Here is a 22,495-nt window from a genome sequence, read left to right as displayed (position 1 = left end):
GAGATACTGTCTTCTCACTTTTATGTCACTTAAGTCTGTTTTTCTCTTATACACATTGCATTCACCCTGTACAAAATGAATTAGAAGTGGAAGCACAAGCCAGGAGGTGGTGGTGCACACCTTTAATCCCAGCATTCAGGAGACAGAGGAAGGTAGGTCTCTGTGAATTGAAGGCCAGCCTGAGCTAGAGAAAGTTCCAGGTCAAGTGTACACAGACAAACCCTGTCTCAAACAAACAAAAAACAAGACCAAAAAAGAGGAAGTACAAAGTGAACTTTGTTCTTGAAAGAGAGCACACCCCTTAAGTACACAGCAGGGCCTTCTTAGCTAAGCAGACAGGGATCCTTTATCAGGGTGTGCAAAGCCACTAGCTTCTCACTGCTGCTTCCCACTATTCGGTCTCACTGAGTTTAAACAATTTCTGATTTTTGATGGTGTTAACACTGCAGTGCACATTCCACACATGTCTATGGAGTTGCTAACTATGATCAGGATTTCCTAAGCATAGAGTACTTAGAATAAACAATTACAGAATTGTTTTCAACACGTGGAGGACATGAGGATTTTTTCCCACTCCTTTAACATAAGTAACTGCATCTAAAACCTTGGCCTGTCTGGTAGTCTATCTGTGGCACCTCACTGTTTTTTCAGGACGTTAGCGCACTTCTGGACATTTACTGGAGACCTGTAACTTGTGTGAGCTATCCACTGATATGCCCAGCTACCTTTTCCCTAGTGATCACAGCACACATTTGAAGAGACTTACTTCAAATTCTCAGAAACTGTTTTGGCTTTATTGTAGTGTCCTCCAACTGGATTTGCAGCAGCAATAATGGAAGTCCTTGCAGGGAGGCTGCAAACCACACCAGCTTTAGCAAGGCTAATGCTCTGCTGTTCCATGGCTTCTAACAAGGCTTGATGTTGATTCCCCATCTTATCAAATTCGTCTATTCCACAAATGCCTACAAGCACAGTAGGAAAAAAGACAAAAACATCTTTCTCTGGTCAGGTTTCAAATCTGTAAGGCAGATGTTATGGCACAATGATTATTTCCATTTATTTCTAGAACTTAAAATATCAAGAGTTAGTGAGAACTGCCATTTGTTTTATCTTATTACTAAAGCTTGTGCTTATTCACCATTCTCTGTAGGTAACACACTATGTGGTGGCTCCATATATGAAGATACGCAAGTCTTAAAATGCATCAAGACCTAATCAGTCAGGTAAGACACAGATATCTAAGAAATGTACTTCTCAAACCACTTAGGATATGCAAGATTAAGTGCCTGCTTTCTGGAGCACAGTCTAGCTAAACTAGGAGAACTGAAAGGGCTGAAGGAAAAGGTATGCCTTCAGCTGAGTCTTTGGGGGACTGTAGGCAACATGATTCAGGTGGAAGAACATAGCTCCAGGCAGAAGGCACAAACATGGCTCAGTAAAGGGAGGTATTGATTGATGACACTTGCAGGGACTCTTAACACATAGTACCGCACTGAAGGTTTTCTGAGTACCAGGGATGTCTGAAGCACAAGTTCCTGGGGTCATTAGCACATCTGGTAGTGCGCTTTCTCCCACTTGTGCACACCAGTTGGGAATTCTCTGGAGGGCTTTCCCAAGGTTAGACTCCTTTATACTCTGCGGTCACCTAATCCTTGCCAGCTAAGCACATATGAAAAATAACTGCTTTTTAGCTTGTTCACGTTTCAAGACCTATACATCTAGTTTGTGGTGCTGGGGCTTGAACCTACGGCACATTAGAACCAGAGCTCTCTCACATCCTTCAATTCAGTCCAGTGCCACTTCTGGGTTCCTACTTCATGGAACCAATTTCCCTTTGTGCAGCATTTCCTTTCCGTCGTCATCTCTACAGATGCCCACATCTAGTTATTTAGACCTTTGCTCTTTTCTTCATATTCACTGAAGCTAGTAGAAGCCTTTCCTCTACATCCTCTCATTTGGCAGGGTCAGTTTCCTATATTGATTATCAATTTTTATTTTTATGTTTTTGGCTTTTTCAAGACAAGGTTTCTCAGTGTTAATAGTCCTAGCTGCCCTGCAACTTGCTTTATAGACCAGGCTGGCCTCGAACTCAGAGATCTGCTTGTCTCTGTTTCTTGAGTGCTGGAATTACAAGCACGTGTGACCACCATCCAGCAACTTCTTAATCTAGTATCTTTATCTCATTTTATTTCATCTCTTTGTCTCATTTTATTTCATTAAATTCATGTTCTCGTTAAGTTTCCTGGGAACTTTTCATTGGTACTTGGATTTCAGTTTTGTGCAGACAGGGAACTTTGTTACCTTGCTTGTTTATCCTGTTCATGTTTAATGGCTGTTCTGCTCAAGCCTGTTTATACTGTTGTTTCCTTCTCTAACTATGATCCACCCTATCCCCTTGTGTGTTAGTTTATAGACTAGGTTGTTGACTACATTTTGGTAACCTGCAAGTGACTCAGGAAGGGGAAACAAGAGTGACTGGACTCTGCCCCCTCTCTTCCTCTGCTGAGGGCTCAGCCATCCATGAGGAAGGCCCGAGGCTGCTCAGCAGGGCACTAGGACAGTGAGCCTCCTCCGGGGTTGGCTGTGCGTACATCACGCTTCCTGTGCTGCCCCTGACAACGATGTTACTGGAAATTCTTAGTTTTTTGCACATTTCCTCCCAAGTGGGGATGAGGTGGGAACAAAATCAAGCAACTCCCTCTCTTGGCTCCTTCTTCACAAAGTATAAAGCGAGGCAGCCAACTTTTTCTGAAAGGGTCCATAAGTATCTTAGGTTCAGGAGGCCATAGTTTACATACACTTATGGTTTTTTTTTTGTTGTTGTTGTTGTTTTTGTTGTTGTTCGTTTGGTTGGTTGGTTTTTCTGTACAATTCTTTATAACTATATTTTAAAAAGTTTTAGCTTTACAAGCCCAATACAGGGCTCTACCTATGGACTGAAGTCTGCTGTCCCCTGGTGTCAGTTGGTTTTTTTGAGACACGGTTTCTCTGTAGCTTTGGAGCCTGTCCTGGAACTAGGTCTTGTTACCAGGCTGGTCTCGAACTCAGAGATCCGCCTGTCTCTGCCTCCTGAGTGCTGGGATTAAAGGCGTGAGCCACCACTGCCTGGCTTGTCGGCTGATTTTAAAGGTCTCATCAGATAGCCTGGATGATCTATTAAGCCTCAGAATCATGGTTCCTCCTCAGTTTCCTGACGGCTGGGATCACAGGCATGTTCTCATCCCAGGGATTTTTTTTATTTGTTTTTTCTTATTTTATGTGTATGAGTATTTTGCCTGTATGTATATTAAGTATACCACAAGTGTGCCTGGCACCGAAGGAGCTAAGAGGGTGTCAAATCCCCTGGAACTGGAGTTACAGATAGTTATGAGGCATCGTGTGGGTGCTGGGAAATGAGCCCAGGTCCTCCCTGAGAGAACAAGTGTTCTTAATTGCTGAGCCATCTCTCCAGTCCCAGCCCATAGTGAAAACCATGAACTAGAACCACCCTCAACTCTTCAGCTTGTGTGAGTACAAACATTAAGTCACAAAATTTAATACGTAAACCTCTTCTGGTCATTTCATCAGATGCTGAAGGAAAATACCCTTCTTCCTTCCTTTTTCCTCTCCTCTCCTCCCCTCCCTTCCTCTTCTTTTTCCTTTCCTTTTTCCTTTTTCAAGACAAGGTTTCTCTGTGTGGTTTTGGAGCCTGTCCTGGAACTTGCCCTGTACACCATGTTGGCCTCAAACTCACAGAGATCTGCCTGCCTATACCTCCTGAGTGCTGGGATTAAAGGTGCGCACCACTACCATCTAACTAGAAAGACTATTTTTTAAAAGCTTTATATTTCCTTTTTACCTCGCAGCCTTTGTAAAGATTTTAGCAGTTGGTATTTGTAAAATTCCTTTCTACCTATCTAACTGTGCTAGTTAGCCTCACAGTGTTTAGTTAATCTAAATACATGCAAACCACGGAACTAACATTTCACATCTTACATTTCATTAGTGGTTGTACACCTAAGCCTCTAATCACCCCGCCTTCTAAGAAGCAGCCTGGCAGTCTGACAGCTAACTACCTTTACATGACTACTTCCTTCAGCTGAGACCTCAGGGAAAGCACTGTGACTCTGATGAGCACCAGACCAACACCTGCTTCAGCAGATACTCGCTGATTACTAGCTGTACACCAGTGGCATGCTCCACGCATGCAGAACAGCACCAGAGATAAAACCGCCCTCCCCTTGTGAATTTATCTGGCCAGTAAGAAGCAGACAACTGAAAACGTGGTGATAACCGCTCTGGAAGGAAAAGGCAGTCATGTCTATGAGAACAGATTCTGCCACAGAAGAAGGCCGAGATGGAGATCAATACAGTGAAACTATTTAAGTCACAGCTCTAAGTTCATGGGGCAGTTCTTCTAGAACACAAGTTGCCATCCATCTTCTTTCCTGTTTCAAGGTAATTAGAACAATTTTGAGCTAAGTAACAGTAAGGCTCTCACTGGGTACTCACTGTACACATACACACTAAGCAATGGGAACAAGGCAGTCTACAGGCTAGTTCAATCCACTCCATAAGGAACTTATCACAGAACTCTACAGAAATGATCACAGATGTGACAGGGATATCAGGTGGGAGGTGTAGAAACCGTCCATGTTTTATCTGATTATTTAATTACAACATATTTGCTGTAAGATTCTGAAAACAAACCAGTTTCAATTGTGTAACAGAAATAAAAATGATAGTACTGTATGTTCAATTATTTGACACTCATTATCAATCTACTGGTTAGGACAGTGCTGTCTAAATGGCTCTCAAACTAAAGTAAATTTATCAAAATGAAGAAAGTACGCCAGAGGTGGTGCATGTGCCTCTAATTCCAGCACTTAGGTGACAGAGACTGGAGGTAATCCGATTTACACAGCAAGCCCACTGTCCCAAGAAGTAAAGTTTTTATTTTGTTTTGAAGGGTTTTTTGTTTTGTTTGTTTGTTTTTATCATTTTTTTGAGACAGGGTTTCTCTGTTTAACAGTCCTGGCTATCCTGGAACTCACTTTGTAGACCAGACTGCTCACAAGCTCATAGAGATCCGCCTCCCTCTGCCTCCCGAGTGCCGGCGTTAAAGGCGGGCATCACCACTGCTCATCTGAAGGAAGTTTTTAAGCCCAGAACTATTAATCCCTTTTGTCTCTCACCTTGGTCACCAAGTACCAGAGCACCAGCTTCCAAAGCAAAATCTCCAGAGGAACTGTCTTTTGAAAGAGTTACAGTCAGCCCAGAGCTGGTGGTGGTATTTCCACAGACATACACACCACGGGGCGCCACATTGCATGCTGCCTATTAAAAACAAAAGGGTTAACAAAATGAAAAGCTCCAAAGTTTAGTGAGAGACCCCATCTCAAAGAGTAATGTGCAGAGTGATAGAAGACCCTGGCTGCCTCCACACAGTAACACACAGGCAGGCAGGCAGGCGCGCGCACACACACAGTTGAAAAAGAATCACTGACCACAGTCAACGGTTCAAACCCTGGTAGTGTTGCACATGCTAAGTAAGGGCTCTATCCCTGAAATTTCTTTTTGATGGATATTTCTTATATTTTGGCTGTGAGCCTACCCTTTAATGGCTGAGCCATCTCTCCAGCCCTGATGGATATTTCTGTGTGTGCACCACAAATGCACTGGTGCCTATAGAAGCCAGGAAGAGGGTACTGGTTTCCTGGAGATGGAATTACAGGTGATTCTGAGTCACCTGACAAGGGTACTGGGAACCAAACTTGGGTCCTCTGGAATAGCAGCAAATATTTTAACTGCTGAGCCAGTTGTTTCTCCCCAAGGCAGGGTCTCACATAGCTGAGGCTGTCCTCCTCAGAGTCACTATGTGGTAGAGAGGATGACCCTGGAGTGCTGGTTTTACAAGGGTACACAACCACAGCTGCCCTTTGTGTGACAAGCATTCTATCAACTGAGCTACACTCACAGGCCTCTTTGTTAGTCTGTTTTGAGAAGTCTCACCATGATCTGAGAGTGGGGTGGTTTACTAAGTGGTCAGAAGAAAGTAGAAACATAAATGCTAAGTGCTTCCCAGTAGTGCTGTTCTAAACCATGGCCTCTAATATTATAGCTTTTTAAAATTGTTTTTTATTGTTTAGGGATATGTGGTGTGTGTGTGTATTGGTGTATTACATGAATGTATTAAGTGTACCACATGTGTGCAGTGCCTGGGGAGGCCAGAAGAGGGCGTCATATCCACTGGAACTGGAAACACAGATAGCTGTGATCTGCTATGTAGGTACTGGGAACCAAATTCAGGTCCTCTACAAGAGTGCCAATTGCTTTTAATCGGCTAACCATCTCTTCAGCCTCTGTTTTCACTCTTACTATAACTAGGTAACCCTTGCCTCGCTATCAGGCTGTTGCAAGGGTTCAGAACAGATTAAAGTATGTTCTTCTGGCCAGAGACCCAAACAAGATCCCTTACCTTTACCAGAATATTCTGAAGCCCTAGCAAGATGCCTATATACTTGTAAGGAGAGAACACATGACCAGCTTTACTTCCTTCTCTGTTCTGTTCATCGCTGTAGTCACATCACAAGAGATTAGCAAAGCATTACTAGGTGCAATAATGGTCTAAGGAAAATAGCATTTCATCATAGTTAATATCGCCAGAGACCAGGATGCCTATGTGGTCTGTGTGGCAGAAGACTAGCCTGATGTGAAAATAGAGCCACATATATAATACATACTACTCATACAAACTCCAGTTCCTCTATACCCCCAGACAAACTAGATCCTCTGCAACCCCAAATGCCATTTGTTGAGAAATGTCACCTGTCAATTATTCATACATTATATAAGCAGAAGGCAAAATACTAAATAATTAATACCTGCAGCATCTGACTCTTCCCCAAGCCTGGATCTCCAACAATCAGGATGTGTGGGTCTCCTCGAATAGGAATCCTGTTTTTGTCATCTGTGTACTTCTGGCTACCACCAAAGAGTGCTAACGTCAAACCTGCTTTAACAAGCTCGTGTAGAAGGAGGGAACAAGACAGAAAAACATCAAGATGACTAGCAGGAGGTATTCCTGCATGGTTACAGTACGACTTGTCTGTCTGGAGATTATTTTCTCTTCACAGTGCTGATGGAGGGCAAGGCTTGGTACCTAATTAGTCAGAAGCTCTATCCCTGAGCTATGCTACCAGCCAGGATACTGAACTGAACTTTATTTTTTTACAATGAAGTCAAGAAACAAAGCCAGGCATGTCAACAATCCAGAGCTTAGAGATACCGACACAGGAAGGTTCTAAGTTCAAGGCTATGTGGGGCAACACAGCAAAAGCCTGTCTCAAAAGTAAAAACATCTACAAATAAACTTCTATAACACAACGATTAAAAACCAAGACTGAAAGTATATAAATCAGTGGTATCTTAGACACTGCTAAGAACAGCTCTGCATGTCACCAATCCATTCCCACGTAAGAAGCACCTGCTGTCTAATTACTTTGTCTTGTGTCACAGGGGTGCATTCCCAGTAGCTGCTGACAGCTCCCGAGGGCTATTATTTGCCTCCAACATAATCAACTTATATAGGAGAATGATGACTCAAAATATTAATAACTGGTAAGAGAATCTAATTACTTTTTAGTATTAATATTGACAACTTGATGTACTTTTTGAATGAAGGTGAAGTAATATACTTACTTCATGACCAAATATGACAGGACAAAGTGAGCTGAAAAATAGAAGACAATTTATAAATTCTAACTTAAATTTCATAGGTCCATTAGAAGGTCTACTTTACAATTTGCTTAATTTTCTTTACTTAGTATCCAAAAAGGGAGTAAATTTTACATCTCCTCAATTCCACAAATTTTATTTTTACAGTAAACTTTATTTAATCTATAAAGAGAAGGATGCTTTAAAATCCATGCTTCTCCGAGGGAGTACTTGAAAAACATCTTAACACAGCTGATCTTACAGAATTAACACTTAAAATGAACTATTATCACGTTTTCCACATTCCAGGTTTCCTGTTTTATTTGAACAGACATCTTTAATCTGTGTAGTTGTCACTGAAAATAGGACACTAATAACTAAGCTCAGTACAAATATTAGTATTTGAAAATGTATAGAATTTCGTTTCTTTTCAGTTCAATTCAGAAGGGTCAGATTAAAATGTGAATATAAGGAAACAGACCTACAAGGGCTGGAAAGTGATTCAACCTACAGAGTTCTTGCTGCACAGGTATAAAAATTTCGGACTTCCAGAATCATGTTAAAAAGTAATAATAATAAGTATAAGCCAGATGGTGGGGCACACGCCTTTAATCCCAGCACTCTGGAGGTAGAGGCAGGCACATCTCTTGAGTTTAAGGTCAGCATGATCTACAGAGTGAGTTCCAGGGCAGTCAAGGCTACACAGAGAAGCCCTGTAAAAAAACAACAACAACAGCAACAACCCCCGCCCTCCAAAAAAAACCCACAGGTATAGTGGGAAGCTGTAATCCTAGCACTGGGGAGGTAGAGATAGACGGATCCCTGGTGCTCACTGCCCAGTTTAGCCAACCTCTAAGTTCCAGATTCACTGAGAGACTGGTTCAAAACATAAGATGCTTAGCAATAAACACAAGGAACATACCTGATGTTAACATAATGTGTGTGCTCGTGCGCGCGTGCACATACACACACACACACACACACACACACACACACACACACACACACACACACAGTATTTACATGTGTCCATTTTGTAAGTAAGGAATGAATAAAAATGGCCAGGGTAGTAGCCAGGAGTAAAGTGTGAATCTTCCTCCTGTTTAAATAAACAGAACCTGGTGTCCCTTGAAACTAATTATTTACCACGTCCCAGTCTAACTGCCACCAGCTTCCTACCAAGCACCTGTGCCTGTGACTTTTCTACGGCCAGAGAAGCATCGTCAGTAGACAACGAGCAGAACAGAAGTGCTGGGCTGCTCCTCAAATCTAGGTCCCCAGGAGGCACTCTTGTTAGGGCACCAGGCCCGGCTGCCATCCCTTCTCTGTACTACCCCTGCCTTCCTGCTACTTCTGAGCTCCTCTCCCAAATAAATGACATTTAGCCAAACCGTTGCCTCCAAAGGCATCTAAACTGAAGCATAACTGCTGTGTGCTGACAATTCTAATTCTGTCTTCTCTGTCCTCTCACAGTCCACTTCTTATCTAGTATTGGTCAATAAACTAAAGGTCCAGGTTGGAAATAATTTCAGCTGTGTAGACCGTACTGACTCAGTCTCTAGCATTCAACTAGTAGTAGAAAGCAACAACATGCAAATCAATCAGGTGTGGTATTTTCACTAAAAACTTCCTGAAAAACAGTGTGCCTACATCACTAATCTGCTAGATTAATAAAGTGAAAGATAATTCTTTAAAAAACTTCAGTTTGAATGATGAAATCACAAACATGAAGATGGAGAAAGAGGCAAACTGGTGAGCAGTGCCGAAGACGGCCACTAAGGGGCTGCTTCACTTACAGCCAGTGAGGAGTGACAGCTGCCTGAGCCTCCACGTGGCTGTTCCTGGTGCCTGCCTGCCTGCCCAGATGACCCCTCTGTAGCTCACACACGCAGATCCTATCACAGCACCAGCTTTCCCAGAGTAGGTCAGGGTGGCTATGTGGTGGGAAACTCATGCATTTAAGGACAAGAACTTAAGTAACCAAGACTTTCCTCAGTTGGCAAACTGACATATGAAAAATAGAAAGAAAAGACTCAATTCTGGAGCCAGAAACCTTGATCAATTTTTTACAGAATGTACTCCGAGTCTTCTTCCTTCTTGATTTTCCTCATTTCTTCAAAATTACCCCCAAATTGTCAGAATGCCAAAAGCATACTATATCAAGTAAGACAAGTAGATTACTAACTAATAACTACACGACAAACTTCTGTGTGAAACAGTCATCATTTAAGCTAGGCATCATTTTTCCTAAAAAGGCATAAGTATAAACACCCCTACCATGAAATAACAAATAGCGGCCTACACGTGCTCTACAGACTCAAGTTTGTTGCGCATTCTGACTAGTTTCTCTGACAAGTAACCAAGAGCATACTGCCATGCACATCTGTGGCAAAGCCTCGGGTCACTAAGACATACTTGACAATGAGCTTCAGCAGGTTCTCTTCGGCCTGAATCTCTTGGATGGCATAGAGGTCTTTAAGTGAGAACTCCATCAGTGTCCCATGCTGACTCCCGTCCTCTGCAGTCTGAGATTTCTGTCCTTTGCTGTTGCTAACAGAATTTGACTCAATGTACAAAAGGAACATGCACTTATCGTTCTTATTCCGAGAACCTATAAATTCAAAACATTAAATGTACTGTTTCCATTTTCCATACAAGAACTTGACTGACTGTTCAACAAGATTTATGACTGAGTAACTTTATTTACTATTCACTTGAGGCTTTTTAGAGACAAGGCCTCAAGAGGAACCTCAAGCTGTGACGACCCTTCTACCTCAGCTTCCTGAGGACTAGAGCACTTCATCTTACATAGGAAAAAGGAATTCCTAAATCATTTGAGATGCAGAAGTATCTTATAGATAAAAAAAGCTAATATATCACTATTGAGAGACAGTCATGAAGAAAGTTACAACATACCTTCTTCGGTATTTGAGACTTTGACAATTCCAGTAATCGTCACTGTATCTCCTGGGACACAACTATCTACAAGATCATGAACGAGTTCACATTCGATTGTTCGAGGGATCCGCCCTGCTTCTCTCTGTGCATCAGACATCAGCTCCTGTACCCTAAGGCATTCAACAGTTTCAAGTTAGAATACATCTTCCCTTCAGCTGTTTCTTCAATACAGTGACTGTTCAGGATCTGTACAATGCTGCTCTAGAAGAAGGCAAACTGGTTTTTAAGGAGTTCAATGGTATTTCAAAAATCACTTTAATAGTTCCCAGTTGAGGATGGCAGAATGAACATATATGTATTCATTTCACCTAGCATCCCTCAAGAATCCAACAAAGTCACCAAAGAAGTGAAGGCAAGTTTGGAGCATGCAAATGTGGCGGTAACAAATGAGGTATTAGTGAAACTTCTGAAAAGAGCAGACAGTGAAATAGTGATGGATGAAGCACAATGCTGTCCAGAATGCACAGACTAAACTCATCAGGGGATAGAGAGTTGGGGGCAGGCAGCAACAGACAGTACAAAAATAAGTTTTTAGAATTTCTTTGGAAGGAATTGGCAATCAAGTAGGGAAAGAACAAGAATTTACCATCAGGAGCAGGAACATAGGAATGGGCAAATTCCTTCTAAGAGGGCGCTAAGATGTCCGTCCACACAGCTATCTCAACTCCAGAATAAAACCTCCTCGGTTCAGCATTTTAGGAGCTCTAACCAATTCAAGAACACTCAAAACTGTCTTACTTGGGAAGAAGACCCAAAGAGGAAGAACTCCAACACACAGAGAGCAGAAAAGAAGATCCCACCTCTGCAAACAATTTCTCACCTCATCTCTGAAATGGTAGAGGTTCAGGAAGAGAAAATTAAAAAAAAAACAGAAGTCTAAGAGTATGTCCAAAAAAACAAAATAAAAAGTGTTTTGAGATGGGAACAGAGGGAAATCAGAAAATTAAAATCACTAGGGTAAGTCAGGGTGGTGCATGTCTGTAACTCCAGTGCTCAAGAGGCTAAGAGAATTGTGGGTACAGGTTATGGGCTACAAAGTTAGTCTCGATACAATGACAGCAACATAAAAAGCAAAGGTTTCTAGAAATGGAACACCACCAAAAACTAATTTGGAAAGCAAGCGAGAAATGAAAAGGTGGGGCAGACACAAGACAATGGGTAATGATAGGGGCGCACATGACTGAAGTCCAAAGAGAAGATAACTCAGGGACAAAAAGTGTCAAGGGGCATGAAAATAACCATTTCACAGGTGCACAAATAAAGAGATTACAAAGAGGGGGAGTTCAGCACCCTAAAGGGAATGAGAGTCCGACAGCATCAGGCGCCCCACTAACAGCAGGGAAGACAAAAACTAAGTAGACTCAAGGAGCTGTCATGGACATAGAATCAAAGCTGGAATGACTAGATGAAAACTACGTAATGAGGAGGCTGGAGAGATGACTCCACGGTTAAGAGCACTTACTGCTCTACTAAAGGACCCACGTTCAGTTCCCAACACTCATGAACTGCCTGTAACTACAGCTCGGGGGTTCAATCCCATGCCAATCTTCTGGCCTCTGATGTCCTCTTCTGACCTCTACAGGCGCTAACACATTCATGGCACACATTCATGTAGATATACTACACATAAATAAAAATAAACCTTCTTTGCAAAACAAAAAACCAATGCCTTACTTGCAAAACAAATAAAGTAAAATAAACCAATAGTAAATGGCATAAAATGTTGAACAGAAAATGAGAACCTATCATAAAATAGCCCACTTTTAAATGATTATCTAAAACTTCAATATTATCACAGCCCATCATGGAGTATGAAATGAGTCACGACATTTAAGTACAAAATGAACCACTTCTCAGTAGCAATGGGATGTAATCGCTGTATCCTTTCTAGAATCCAGTAACCAATCAATGTCAAAGAGATAATTAGCATTTTAAAACAGTCTCATCAAATAAGCACTGTTTGTAGATCAGATGCCACGATATATATAATAAAACCATAGACTTCCTCGGCGGAACAAGAACTCTTTTACTTTATGTTCTGAGTGCTTACTTGATCAACTGCCAGTCCACTGTAACTGTGAGCGGAGAGCTGCGCAGAGGAGCAAAGGACTTCCCTCGACAGGCAGGCACAGGACACTGCAACACGAGATTCACACGGACTCTGGTAAGCCATAATCACATCTTACAGTAACTGAGTTACAATCTTACCCACTTCCTGTTATAATCTTCAGATGTCATTCTTGGCCCTTTTCTAGCTGACCTTTCTCATTGCCCGTACTTCCTTTTTGCTGTGAGTAGCCAAAGCTCCCACCTCACCTCCCGACTGTATACTTATTCCTTTCTCTAAGCCCAGGAACTCTCCTAGTCTTAGGCTCCTTGCCTGCCCCTTCTCCTTCAGTCTACATGCTTTGACCCAATCTTCTTCCTCTGGAAAGTCTTTATCAAGAACCTTTAATTTAACCCTCAGGTCTCCTCTAGCCCCTTTGCATTGTGTGGTATATTCACTTGACAAGTGATTCTCACTGTATATGCAGGATGTGTTCAAGTTTTCCTAAGTCACTTGTTGTGTGTCTGAAGCTCCAGGTACATTTATAAACCTAAGGCACTGTAGCAGATAGGAACAGGGTAACTCCCTGATCAGGAGCGGGAGTCAGTTTCCCCTCCTGGAATCTGGCAGTCTGTGACAGAAGTCATGGTGCATGATTTCCAAGGCCGGCATATGAAAGGCAGCATTCTGCCTACCAACTGCTCTTTCCACAGCAGCTGTCAGCAGCCAAGAGCAGACTACAAGCTCTGAACTGCCATCACGTGTGTGAAAAGCCAAAAGCAGCCCATAAGGAAGGTGCCCAGTCAGGACACCTCTACCAGTTCCAGCCATCATGGGCTGGAACACCACGGGGACACAGAGGCAGAATTACCCAGGTGGGAGTTCTTCCCGCCTTCTAAACCAAGAAGTCATGAGAAATAACAGTCTTGTGGTTTTGAGCTCTAAGTATAAGGCCATTTGCTCTGCAACAGCTCTGATCAAAGACTCTGGGAAAGGTTTTCTGTAAACGGATGTGCCTTCTTAAAGACAACAGAAGGTAAAGTTGGTTAAGGAACACATCACCTTTGTAGGAAGATTGTACTTCCCATCGGGAAGAGGGAAGCTCTGGATCTCTCCGCATGCAGCACAACGGAAAGCCATCTTGGTGCAGAGAGGCTTGATGTTACCGACACGAACCACAGTCCCTCTTACAGAGATGTACTTCCCATAGCAGTTTGCTCGGATGCTCTTGAGGTGTGTTAAGGGCTCATAGTTGTACACTCTAAAAATAAAGCAAGAATGTGCCTATCTATAAACTTATGATGAACAGAAAAGAGTTGTATTTTCACAGGTTCCTTTGGGAGCAGCTGTAGAATTTATCCCAGAAATTTCACATGAGCTAACTTTTATTAAAAATAAAAATTGCTAATCTCATATGTTGCCATCTAGGGAAAAAGTGGGAGGGAAAGAATTAATGAAAAAAAAAGGAAGCCACTGTGGAGTGTACGCCTTTAATACCAGAACCCAGGAGTCAGAAGCAAGACAAATCTCTGAGTCCAAGGCCAGCCTGGTCTACAAAGTGAGTTACAGGACAGCCAGGGCTAAGAAAGAAACCCTGTTTTGAAAAAAAAAAAAAAAAACAAACCAGGGCTGGAAAGATAGCTCAGAGGTTAAGGACGCTGACTGTTCTTCCAGAGGTCCTGCGTTCAATTCCCAGCAACCACATGGTGGCTAGCAATCATCTACAATGAGAGCTGGTGCCCTCTTCTGGCCTGTAGTCATACATGGAGGCAGAGCACTGTATTGTATACATAATAAATAAAATCTTTAAAAAAAAGAAACAAAAAGCCGGGCGGTGGTGGCACACGCCTTTAATCTCAGCACTCGGGAGGCAGAGGCAGGCGGATCTCTGTGAGTTCGAGACCAGCCTGGTCTACAAGAGCTAGTTCTAGGACAGGCTCCAAAACCACAGAGAAACCCTGTCTCGAAAAACAAACAAAAAAAAAGAAACAAAAACAAACCAAAACAAACAAAAGAACAAAGAAAGGAAAAATAATTTCAGAAGGAAAATTCTATAGATAAAGTGACTCTAGAGTTTCTAACGTTTTTCGTGTTTCTCTCTCTCTCTGTGTGTGTGTGTGTGTGTGTGTGTGTGTGTGTGTGTGTGTGTGTGTGTGTGTTATACTTAGTTTTGTTGCTGTTTTGAGACATTTTGTACACTGTGAAGAAGTGTCACTCTGGTTGGTTTAATAAAGAGCTGAATGGTCAATAGCTAATTTCCAGGCACAGAGGATGCTAGGAAGAAGGGTGAAGATGCCAGGAAACACAGAAGAAATATGAAAACAGTATGGACAATATTAAATGAGGTAAACAAGTCTCAGGGCAGCACATAGATTAATAAAAATGGGTTAAGTTATAAGAGCTAGCGAGAAACAAGTTCTAAGCTATCAGCCAAACTTCCATAATTTAATAAGAAGTCTCTATGTGGTTATTTGGGAGCAGGCTGGAGAGACAGGGAAAGACTCCCTACAGAGACAGGCCTTGAACTCAGATATCTGCCTGTCTCTGCTTCTCGAATGCTTGGGTTAAAGGTGTATACCACCACTCCTGGCCTAACTTCTCGGGTGCCAGGATTAAAGGTGTGCACCACCACTCCTGGCCTAACTTCTTGGGTGCCGGAATTAAAGGTGTGCACCACCACACCTGCCTAATTTCTTTTTAAAGAGCTGCTACAAAATATCTCCTATAAATTTTTGGAAGCGAAAAACAAAACCCTGAAGTTTAAAGAATTTAAAAACTCTGGAAATGATGAAGTAGAGAATATTTACTCCCCTGTATCTAATATAATTCTAAGAATTTAGTTAAGTACACTTCACAAATAATCACATTTATATAGTAGTCTTAACAGGTTCAAAAACAACCTTTATAAAAGTTTCCAGGTCAGGAAATCAGCTTACTGGGGTAGAAAAATATCAACGTTTATCATGATGTGTTAGAATAATCCTCAGTAGGTCATTTGGTTATGGTACTAAATAAGCAAGGAACATTGGTTTCCTTGTTTATATAAACGGAGGTTCTCGTTCTGTTTTTGGCTTTTTTCCTTTCCTTTTCTTTCAGCATTTACTGATTAGTGTGTGCAAGGGCACACATGAGTGTACTATGGCGTACATGTGGCGCTCAGAAGACAACCTGTGGGAGTTGGCTCTGTCCTTCACTATATAGGTTCCAGGGACTGAGCTCAGGTCATCAGGCTCAGTGGCAGCATCTTTTACCCACTGAGCCTTCTCACCAACCCAAGGTTCTTGTTCTTAAATACTTTTCACTACACAAAAACATGTGAGCACCCTTCAATGGAAGAATGGATGAAGAAAGTGTGGAATATATACATATTAGAGTACTACTCAGCAGTAAAAAACAAGGACTTCTTGAACTTTGCATACAAATGGATGGAAATAGAAAACACCATCCTGAGTGAGGTAAGCCAGACCCAAAAAGAGGAACATGGGATGTACTCACTCATATTTGGTTTCTAGTCATAAACAAAGGACATTGAGCCTATAATTAGTGATCCCAGAGAAGCTAAATAAGAAGGAGAACCCAAAGAAAAACATATAGGCATCCTCATGAATATTAACCTTCATCAGGCGATGAAAGGAGACAGAGACAGAGACCCACATTGGAGCACCGGACAGAAATCTCAAGGTCCAAATCAGGAGCTGAAGGAGAGGGAGCACAAACAAGGAACTCAGGACCGCGAGGGGTGCACCCACACACTGAGAGAATGGGGATGTTCTATCAGGAACTCACCAAGGCCAGCTGGCCTGGGTCTGAAAAAGCCTGGGATAAAACCCGACTCGCTGAACATAGCGGACAATGAGGACTACTGAGAACCCAGGATCAATGGCAATGGGTTTTTGATCCTACTGCACGTACTCGCTTTGTGGGAGCCTAGGCAGTTTGGATGCTCACCTTACTAGACCTGGATGGAGGTGGGTGGTCCTTGGACTTCCCACAGGGCAGAGAACCCTGATTGCTCTTTGGGCTGACAAGGAAAGGGGGCTTCCTTCCTTGATTGGGGGAGGGGGAGGGAAATGGGAGGCGGTGGCGGGGAAGAGACAGAAATCTTTAATAAATAAATAAATTTTAAAAAAACATGTGAGCAAGAAAGAATACACTGAATATCGTTCACAAGGGAAAAAATACAAATGACCAACAGATATTTGTAGAATTTCACTGTCAATTAGGCACCATGGAAAAGCAAGATAAAACTGCTTTGAGATTTCATCTCAATCAGTAAAAACTACTATCAATAAGAAAAAGAAAAAAGGTAAGAAATGCTGTCAGGATCTTTCATACACATCTGGGGAAATGTAAACTGAAAAAAATCAGTAACCCTAAGAAATGGAAAACAGAATTATTATATGACTCGGCTATACCACTACTGGGTATAAACCTCAAGGATTCTGAGTGAGTACACTCACATTTACTGCTGTACTACTCACAAGAGCCAAGATAATGAACTAGTCTAGATAGCTGTAATAGATAAACACATAGGGAAAATGTGGTACATAACACAATTTTATTAAATTGAAAAAAGAATGAAATTATGACACTTATAAAAATGGATAGAATCAGAGATTATTACATTAAGTGAAATATGCAAGACTCAGAAATATACACTGCATGCTTGTTCTCATAGATGAAGTACAGATTTATAGATTTATAGACACACACATGAACGTAGAAAGGGTCATGGAAGTGGGGGAACAAGTCTGAAGGGAGATAGGAGGGGTAAACAAGAGAGGGTAACGGAATCTGTGCCATGAAAACAGAAGCAAGGACTATTTAAGGAGAGGAAGGGATCCAGTCAAAGGTTGAGAGGGGAAATAAGTGAGGCCAGTGGGGGATGGGAGGAAAATAAAAACAGTCATGATATATGTATGCATAAATGTTTCACAATGAAATCCATTTGTTTTACAACAATCAAAAAGTTATTGAGAGTAGCCGGGCGATGGTAGCACACGCCTTTAATCCCAGCACTCGGGAGGCAGAGGCAGGCGGATCTCTGTGAGTTCGAGGCCAGCCTGGTCTACAGAGCTAATTCCAGGACAGGCTCCAAAGCCACAGAGAAACCCTGTCTCGAAAAACTGGAAAAAAAAAAAGTTATTGAGAAAAAATAGCATCAAGTTTCTTACCTTGCAAAAATATGTGGCACGTTTACCATTGTTTCCCCATCATTAGACAATCCCTCTTGAGCTTGTAATTCAGCTGCATGCCGTTCAAGGTCCTTGGTTAATACCTTAGTCAAAAATTGAAAAACAATACTCTTTAAGCAGAACTCTCAGAGAGAACCCAAAGTTCATGAAGAGCTCAGGAAAAAAATAAATAAATAAACTGTACTGTAATAGTCAGCTAAAAGACTGATAACCGATTATGACTATTTTGCAGTAGATTATTTCATTTGGGATCTTCTTGTACCTGTACCAGAAAACTTCAGCATCCCTACCTTTTGTCCCAAATAAAGCTAACATTAAAAGTCTTTACATTGGGGGCTGGCAAGATGGTTCAGCAGTTAAAAACACTCGCTGTTCTTGCAAAGGACTGAGGTTCAGTTCCCAGCACCTGCATGGTGGCCCAAGTCCAGTTCTAGAGGACCCATGCTTTTTTCTGACGTCTTTGGGCACTAGTCACACATACATGTGGGCAAAGCACTCATACGCATAAAATAACAGCCCTCAAAGCCATTACCCACTGGGTTCCACTAAAAAACATTCTGTAGGGCATTCCTCAGCGTGAGCCAGAGCAGCAAGGATGGAAAGGAATTGTGCTTAAGAGCATGTTAGATGAGTAAGGAGATGGCACAGCTGCCTGGCTAGGGAAATAATGGACTGGCTGAGTCTGAAAGCAAGAGGCAGGGTTCCCAGTGCAGGGTGTTCAGCAGTGCACCTGGATGGCCTGACCGCCCCTGCAGTGTCCAGATTCTATGTATTCATTTAAGACCTATCCTAAGCCCACATCTTCCCTTGAGCTTTCCCCATTCTACCCCACCTCTCAAGGCACCCAGCACTGATCTGTGCCTTTCCTGGGATCTGCTTCCCTTTACCTGGAAGCACTTCGGTGGGTGCTTTCAGGTGCTGTGTCGTCTGTCCCTGAGGAAAACTGACACAAGCACAGAACAACTGTCACTTTCAGTCTACACATGGGACCCTCGGAGAAGTGATTTTTCTGATGCTAAAGGAACTCACATTTGAGGTCAGTCCTTGAGCTCCAAATTCCTGACACCATGCTTGTTTTATATTTCATATTAAATCAGATATCGCCTCAAAAAAATCATAACTTCTATATCGAGTAAAATTAAGCTGATTCAAGGAAATTGTATATAGGCTGAATTTGTTATCTCCTAGGGGAAGTCTACAATCCTTAAATTCTAACCAACTTCTGTTAGTAAAAGCTAAGTACCTTTTAAAAAGTACTGACACTATGGTATTTCCATTTAAAACGTTGGCTAAATTTACCTGATGTATTGCCAGACCCATACACGCCAAGGTTTTCTCAGGGGTATCTCTTAATGCATTTTCTATATCTGGTATCAAGTTAATTATTTCATCATCTTTTGTCAGCTCTTTAAAGTCCACCAAAATGCTTCCCTTTCTTTCTATTTCATCCTATAAAAGATTAAATCTTAAATATAACAATTGCTTTTTGCAAGTCACTTATCATAATTATTTAGTATGCACTTTGAGAAAGCATGGAATAGTCAACACGGTGATAATTCTAAGTTTTCTTACATAGCTGTAATATTGCAAATATTTTCATGTACATACTTAACAAACTTTTAAAATTTCTATTTATGATAGTATCTCTAAGGACGAGAAAGCTTAAGTAGAGATAATATAATTCACCTAGGCCCACACCGCTGGTATGTGAGAACCAGGAACTAAGTGACACCCACCCACTCCAGCATCACACTCACTAGCACCTCAAACACACTGTCCAGTTAGCTGTCACATAAAGACAGACAGACTGTCAGTGTTGCCGTAGAAAGCACTTACCTTATCATAAAGGTCAATATGCCTTGTGAAAAATTTCTCAAAAGCTTGAATCTTCTCAATAAAAGGAGAACTATCACTGTAAACTAATCCAACAAATACAGCATTAGCACCAATAATCAAAGAAGCATTTATATTTTCCCGAGACAGATCCCTAGAAACACCACAAATTTCCCCCCTTACTTTGTATTGTGATTAGATCTGAATACTGATATGAATGAATACTTGAGATTCTAAACAGAAAATGACATCTGAATAACCTGAAATATCGATAAAAGTCCAAACAGCTGAGAAACTTTCTACTGAGTCTTGAGTATATCAATTCAAATACCTCATACAATAAGCTTAAACTAGTCATTATAATAAATGCAAAGCCATTCACAGGAACGGAGCTAAACATAATCACTATCTTTGCAAAGTAAATTCTACTTGTTCAGACTGCTACCTTTCAAATTATTTCTGAAGACTGAAGACAGACCACAGACCAATGCTTAACTGTAATCTCAAAACTATAATGCTGCTTCAGTCTAGTGAAATAGAGCTGGTCAACTTTAAGCAAAGTATCTCTTAAATCCCATCTTTAGTAATCTAAAGGTCACTTACAGTTCTCTGAGCTAACTGTTAGGACAATAATAAAAACGTTGGTGGTTAATGTATCATAAAGGAATTAAAAAAGATCGTCTGTGAAACACATCTATCAAGTTAATAGGGAAGGAAAGAAGAATTCATTCACAGAATGAATACTGAAAGTCACAAAGACAGGATCCTTGACCACAGCAATATAGTATACTAGAGGGGGAAAAACACACAGCTTTAGCTGGGCAGTGGTGGTGTATGCCTTTAATCAGGAGGCAGAAGTAAGCAGAGTTGGAGGCCAGCCAGGTCTACAAGAGCTAGTTCCAGGACAGTATCCAAAGCTACACAGAGAAACCCTGTCTCGAAAAACAAAAACAAGCAAACAAAAATCCACAGATTTAAATAAAAAGAACAAAAAGCACATTTCATAAAAGAGATAACAAGCATGTAGATACCATAAAGGAAGAACAACATCTCCACAGTTCACAAAAATGTCTGATAGTAGATGGTACTCATCTCTACACAGACTTGAAGTGGCATCTAACTCTTAGTTCCAAGCCTATTTACTGTGTTTCTTGTTGGGACACTGACATCTGTGCCCAAGTTCCCAGACAACCTTTAGGTTTAGCCAACTGGAGACACTGTAAGGACTGGAAGGCAGCAAGAAGTATGAAATAAACTATTCTTGTTTTTATTCATTCTTTTAAGATTTACTTTTATGCATATGTGTGTCTGTGTTAAGTATGTTACATGTGCAGGTGTCTGCAGAGGCCAAAAGAGGGTTTCAGAGCAAACTTTCTTCTGGAACCCAAGTTCAGACCCTCTAGAAGAATAGTAAGTATGCTTAACTTCTGAGCCACCTCACCAGCCTCTTATTGCGGTTCTTTTCAGTATCTCTCCTACTGCACAGAACAACTATAGTTCCAAGCTCCAGGATCCAACCAACATCTGATGAGTCCTTAGTTGCTGGGCTCATTCATCTGTGTTCTGAGCACAAAGCAGGGTGCCTTCCTAAGTCCTAAAGCACAGCTCTGGAGGGTGCCCTGAGATTAAAACGACATCTCTACTGTTCCTCCATCTTTGAACTCCCAACTTCTGGCAACCTTGGAATGTCTGGATGTTTGTTCCCCCTCAGCCCCAGGGATCAGACTGCTGTGTCCGGAAATCACTACTTTCCAGGAGGCTACCTCAGTGCTCCCTTTCTGCTTTGAGTCTTCCACATACACATCTAATTCTTTGTATTAAACCCTTCTTTGAGACACTCACCAGTTTGTTTTCCTGATACATGCATAAAAACAACACTCCTAACCAATGTTTGGAAGAGCAGAAGGCATGTTATCAGACAGCCAACTGAATCATGGTAACATGAAATGTAGTATCCAGAAATGGGTATCTAACTCCTGGTACGTTTAAGATCTTTAACTCTACCTTCAGAGAAATAAAGCTTCCAGCCCTTATACGGTATAAACTGATCCAATGTTGACTGTAGACGTAAAGGCTGTGAAGTCTGTTCTGAAAAAAGCAGAATATGATGTTAGTAAAAAACAAAGCACTGTTTTCACTCCTAGTCCCTCCTCCCAGGGTCTATTAATAGAGTCTAAACTGGACAGGTCAATAAAAATAATATCCTGCTGTCTACTAGGCATGACTTGCTTTTTTAAAACATGTGTGTGCTGTCTGTGACCACGTGTGGGCCAACCCATGCCAATGTGCACATGTGGAGGTCACATGACAGCTTGCAGGAGTCAGTTCTCTCCTTCCATCACAGTGGGTTCCTAGGGACCTGAGGGTCATCGGGCACGGTGGCAGGCACTCTTTCCCACTCCACCATTTCCTGGCCCTTGAGTTGTTGCTTTCACGAGAACGCACTTACCAGAAGTGTGCTTTCCTGTGGCTTTACTCTGGTCAGCTCTGTCCTCTCTTTCTCTCCAGCTTCCTGAGAAGCTCCCGCCACCTCTTCCTCTCTTCCAGCTTTGGAATCTTCCCCGTCCAAAACCTCTTCCTCTATACGCACCGCTCATGTCTTCTAAAGGTCAACAACACTCCTAAAAATGTATTAACGTAGTAAAAGGAGGAAATTAATGCGTTGTGTTTGAGAACTTACACATAGGCTTGCAAAATTCCATGCCACAGTATAAAGCTTATGTTTTGTGTAATTATTTAAGAATTTGTTTGTTTTTCGAGACAGGGT

At 41.7% G+C, this 22,495-nt stretch overlaps 1 protein-coding gene across 1 annotated transcript in view; it reads right to left on the bottom strand.

The window, feature by feature from the left end:
- LOC142844013 (DNA helicase MCM8) overlaps nt 1–22,495 on the bottom strand; it is a 32,951-nt gene that overhangs the window by 9,530 nt on the left and 926 nt on the right. Inside the window, exons 2-14 of the mRNA XM_075962269.1 lie at nt 22,178–22,349; nt 21,733–21,816; nt 19,732–19,814; nt 19,195–19,344; nt 17,875–17,978; nt 13,763–13,961; nt 12,704–12,789; nt 10,612–10,763; nt 10,111–10,306; nt 7,681–7,711; nt 6,864–7,004; nt 5,175–5,316; nt 767–962 (exon numbers count right to left, since the gene is read on the bottom strand). Of these exons, the coding sequence (XP_075818384.1) occupies nt 767–962; nt 5,175–5,316; nt 6,864–7,004; nt 7,681–7,711; nt 10,111–10,306; nt 10,612–10,763; nt 12,704–12,789; nt 13,763–13,961; nt 17,875–17,978; nt 19,195–19,344; nt 19,732–19,814; nt 21,733–21,816; nt 22,178–22,325 (1,712 nt within the window). The 5' untranslated portion in view covers nt 22,326–22,349. The remainder of the gene's footprint in view (nt 1–766; nt 963–5,174; nt 5,317–6,863; nt 7,005–7,680; nt 7,712–10,110; nt 10,307–10,611; nt 10,764–12,703; nt 12,790–13,762; nt 13,962–17,874; nt 17,979–19,194; nt 19,345–19,731; nt 19,815–21,732; nt 21,817–22,177; nt 22,350–22,495) is intronic.

The sequence above is a fragment of the Microtus pennsylvanicus genome, chromosome 2 (genome assembly GCF_037038515.1).
Source record: "Microtus pennsylvanicus isolate mMicPen1 chromosome 2, mMicPen1.hap1, whole genome shotgun sequence".
NCBI lineage: Eukaryota > Metazoa > Chordata > Mammalia > Rodentia > Cricetidae > Microtus > Microtus pennsylvanicus.
The sequence above is the reverse complement of the archived record's forward strand: the minus strand, read 5'-3'. Positions and strand labels throughout refer to the sequence as shown.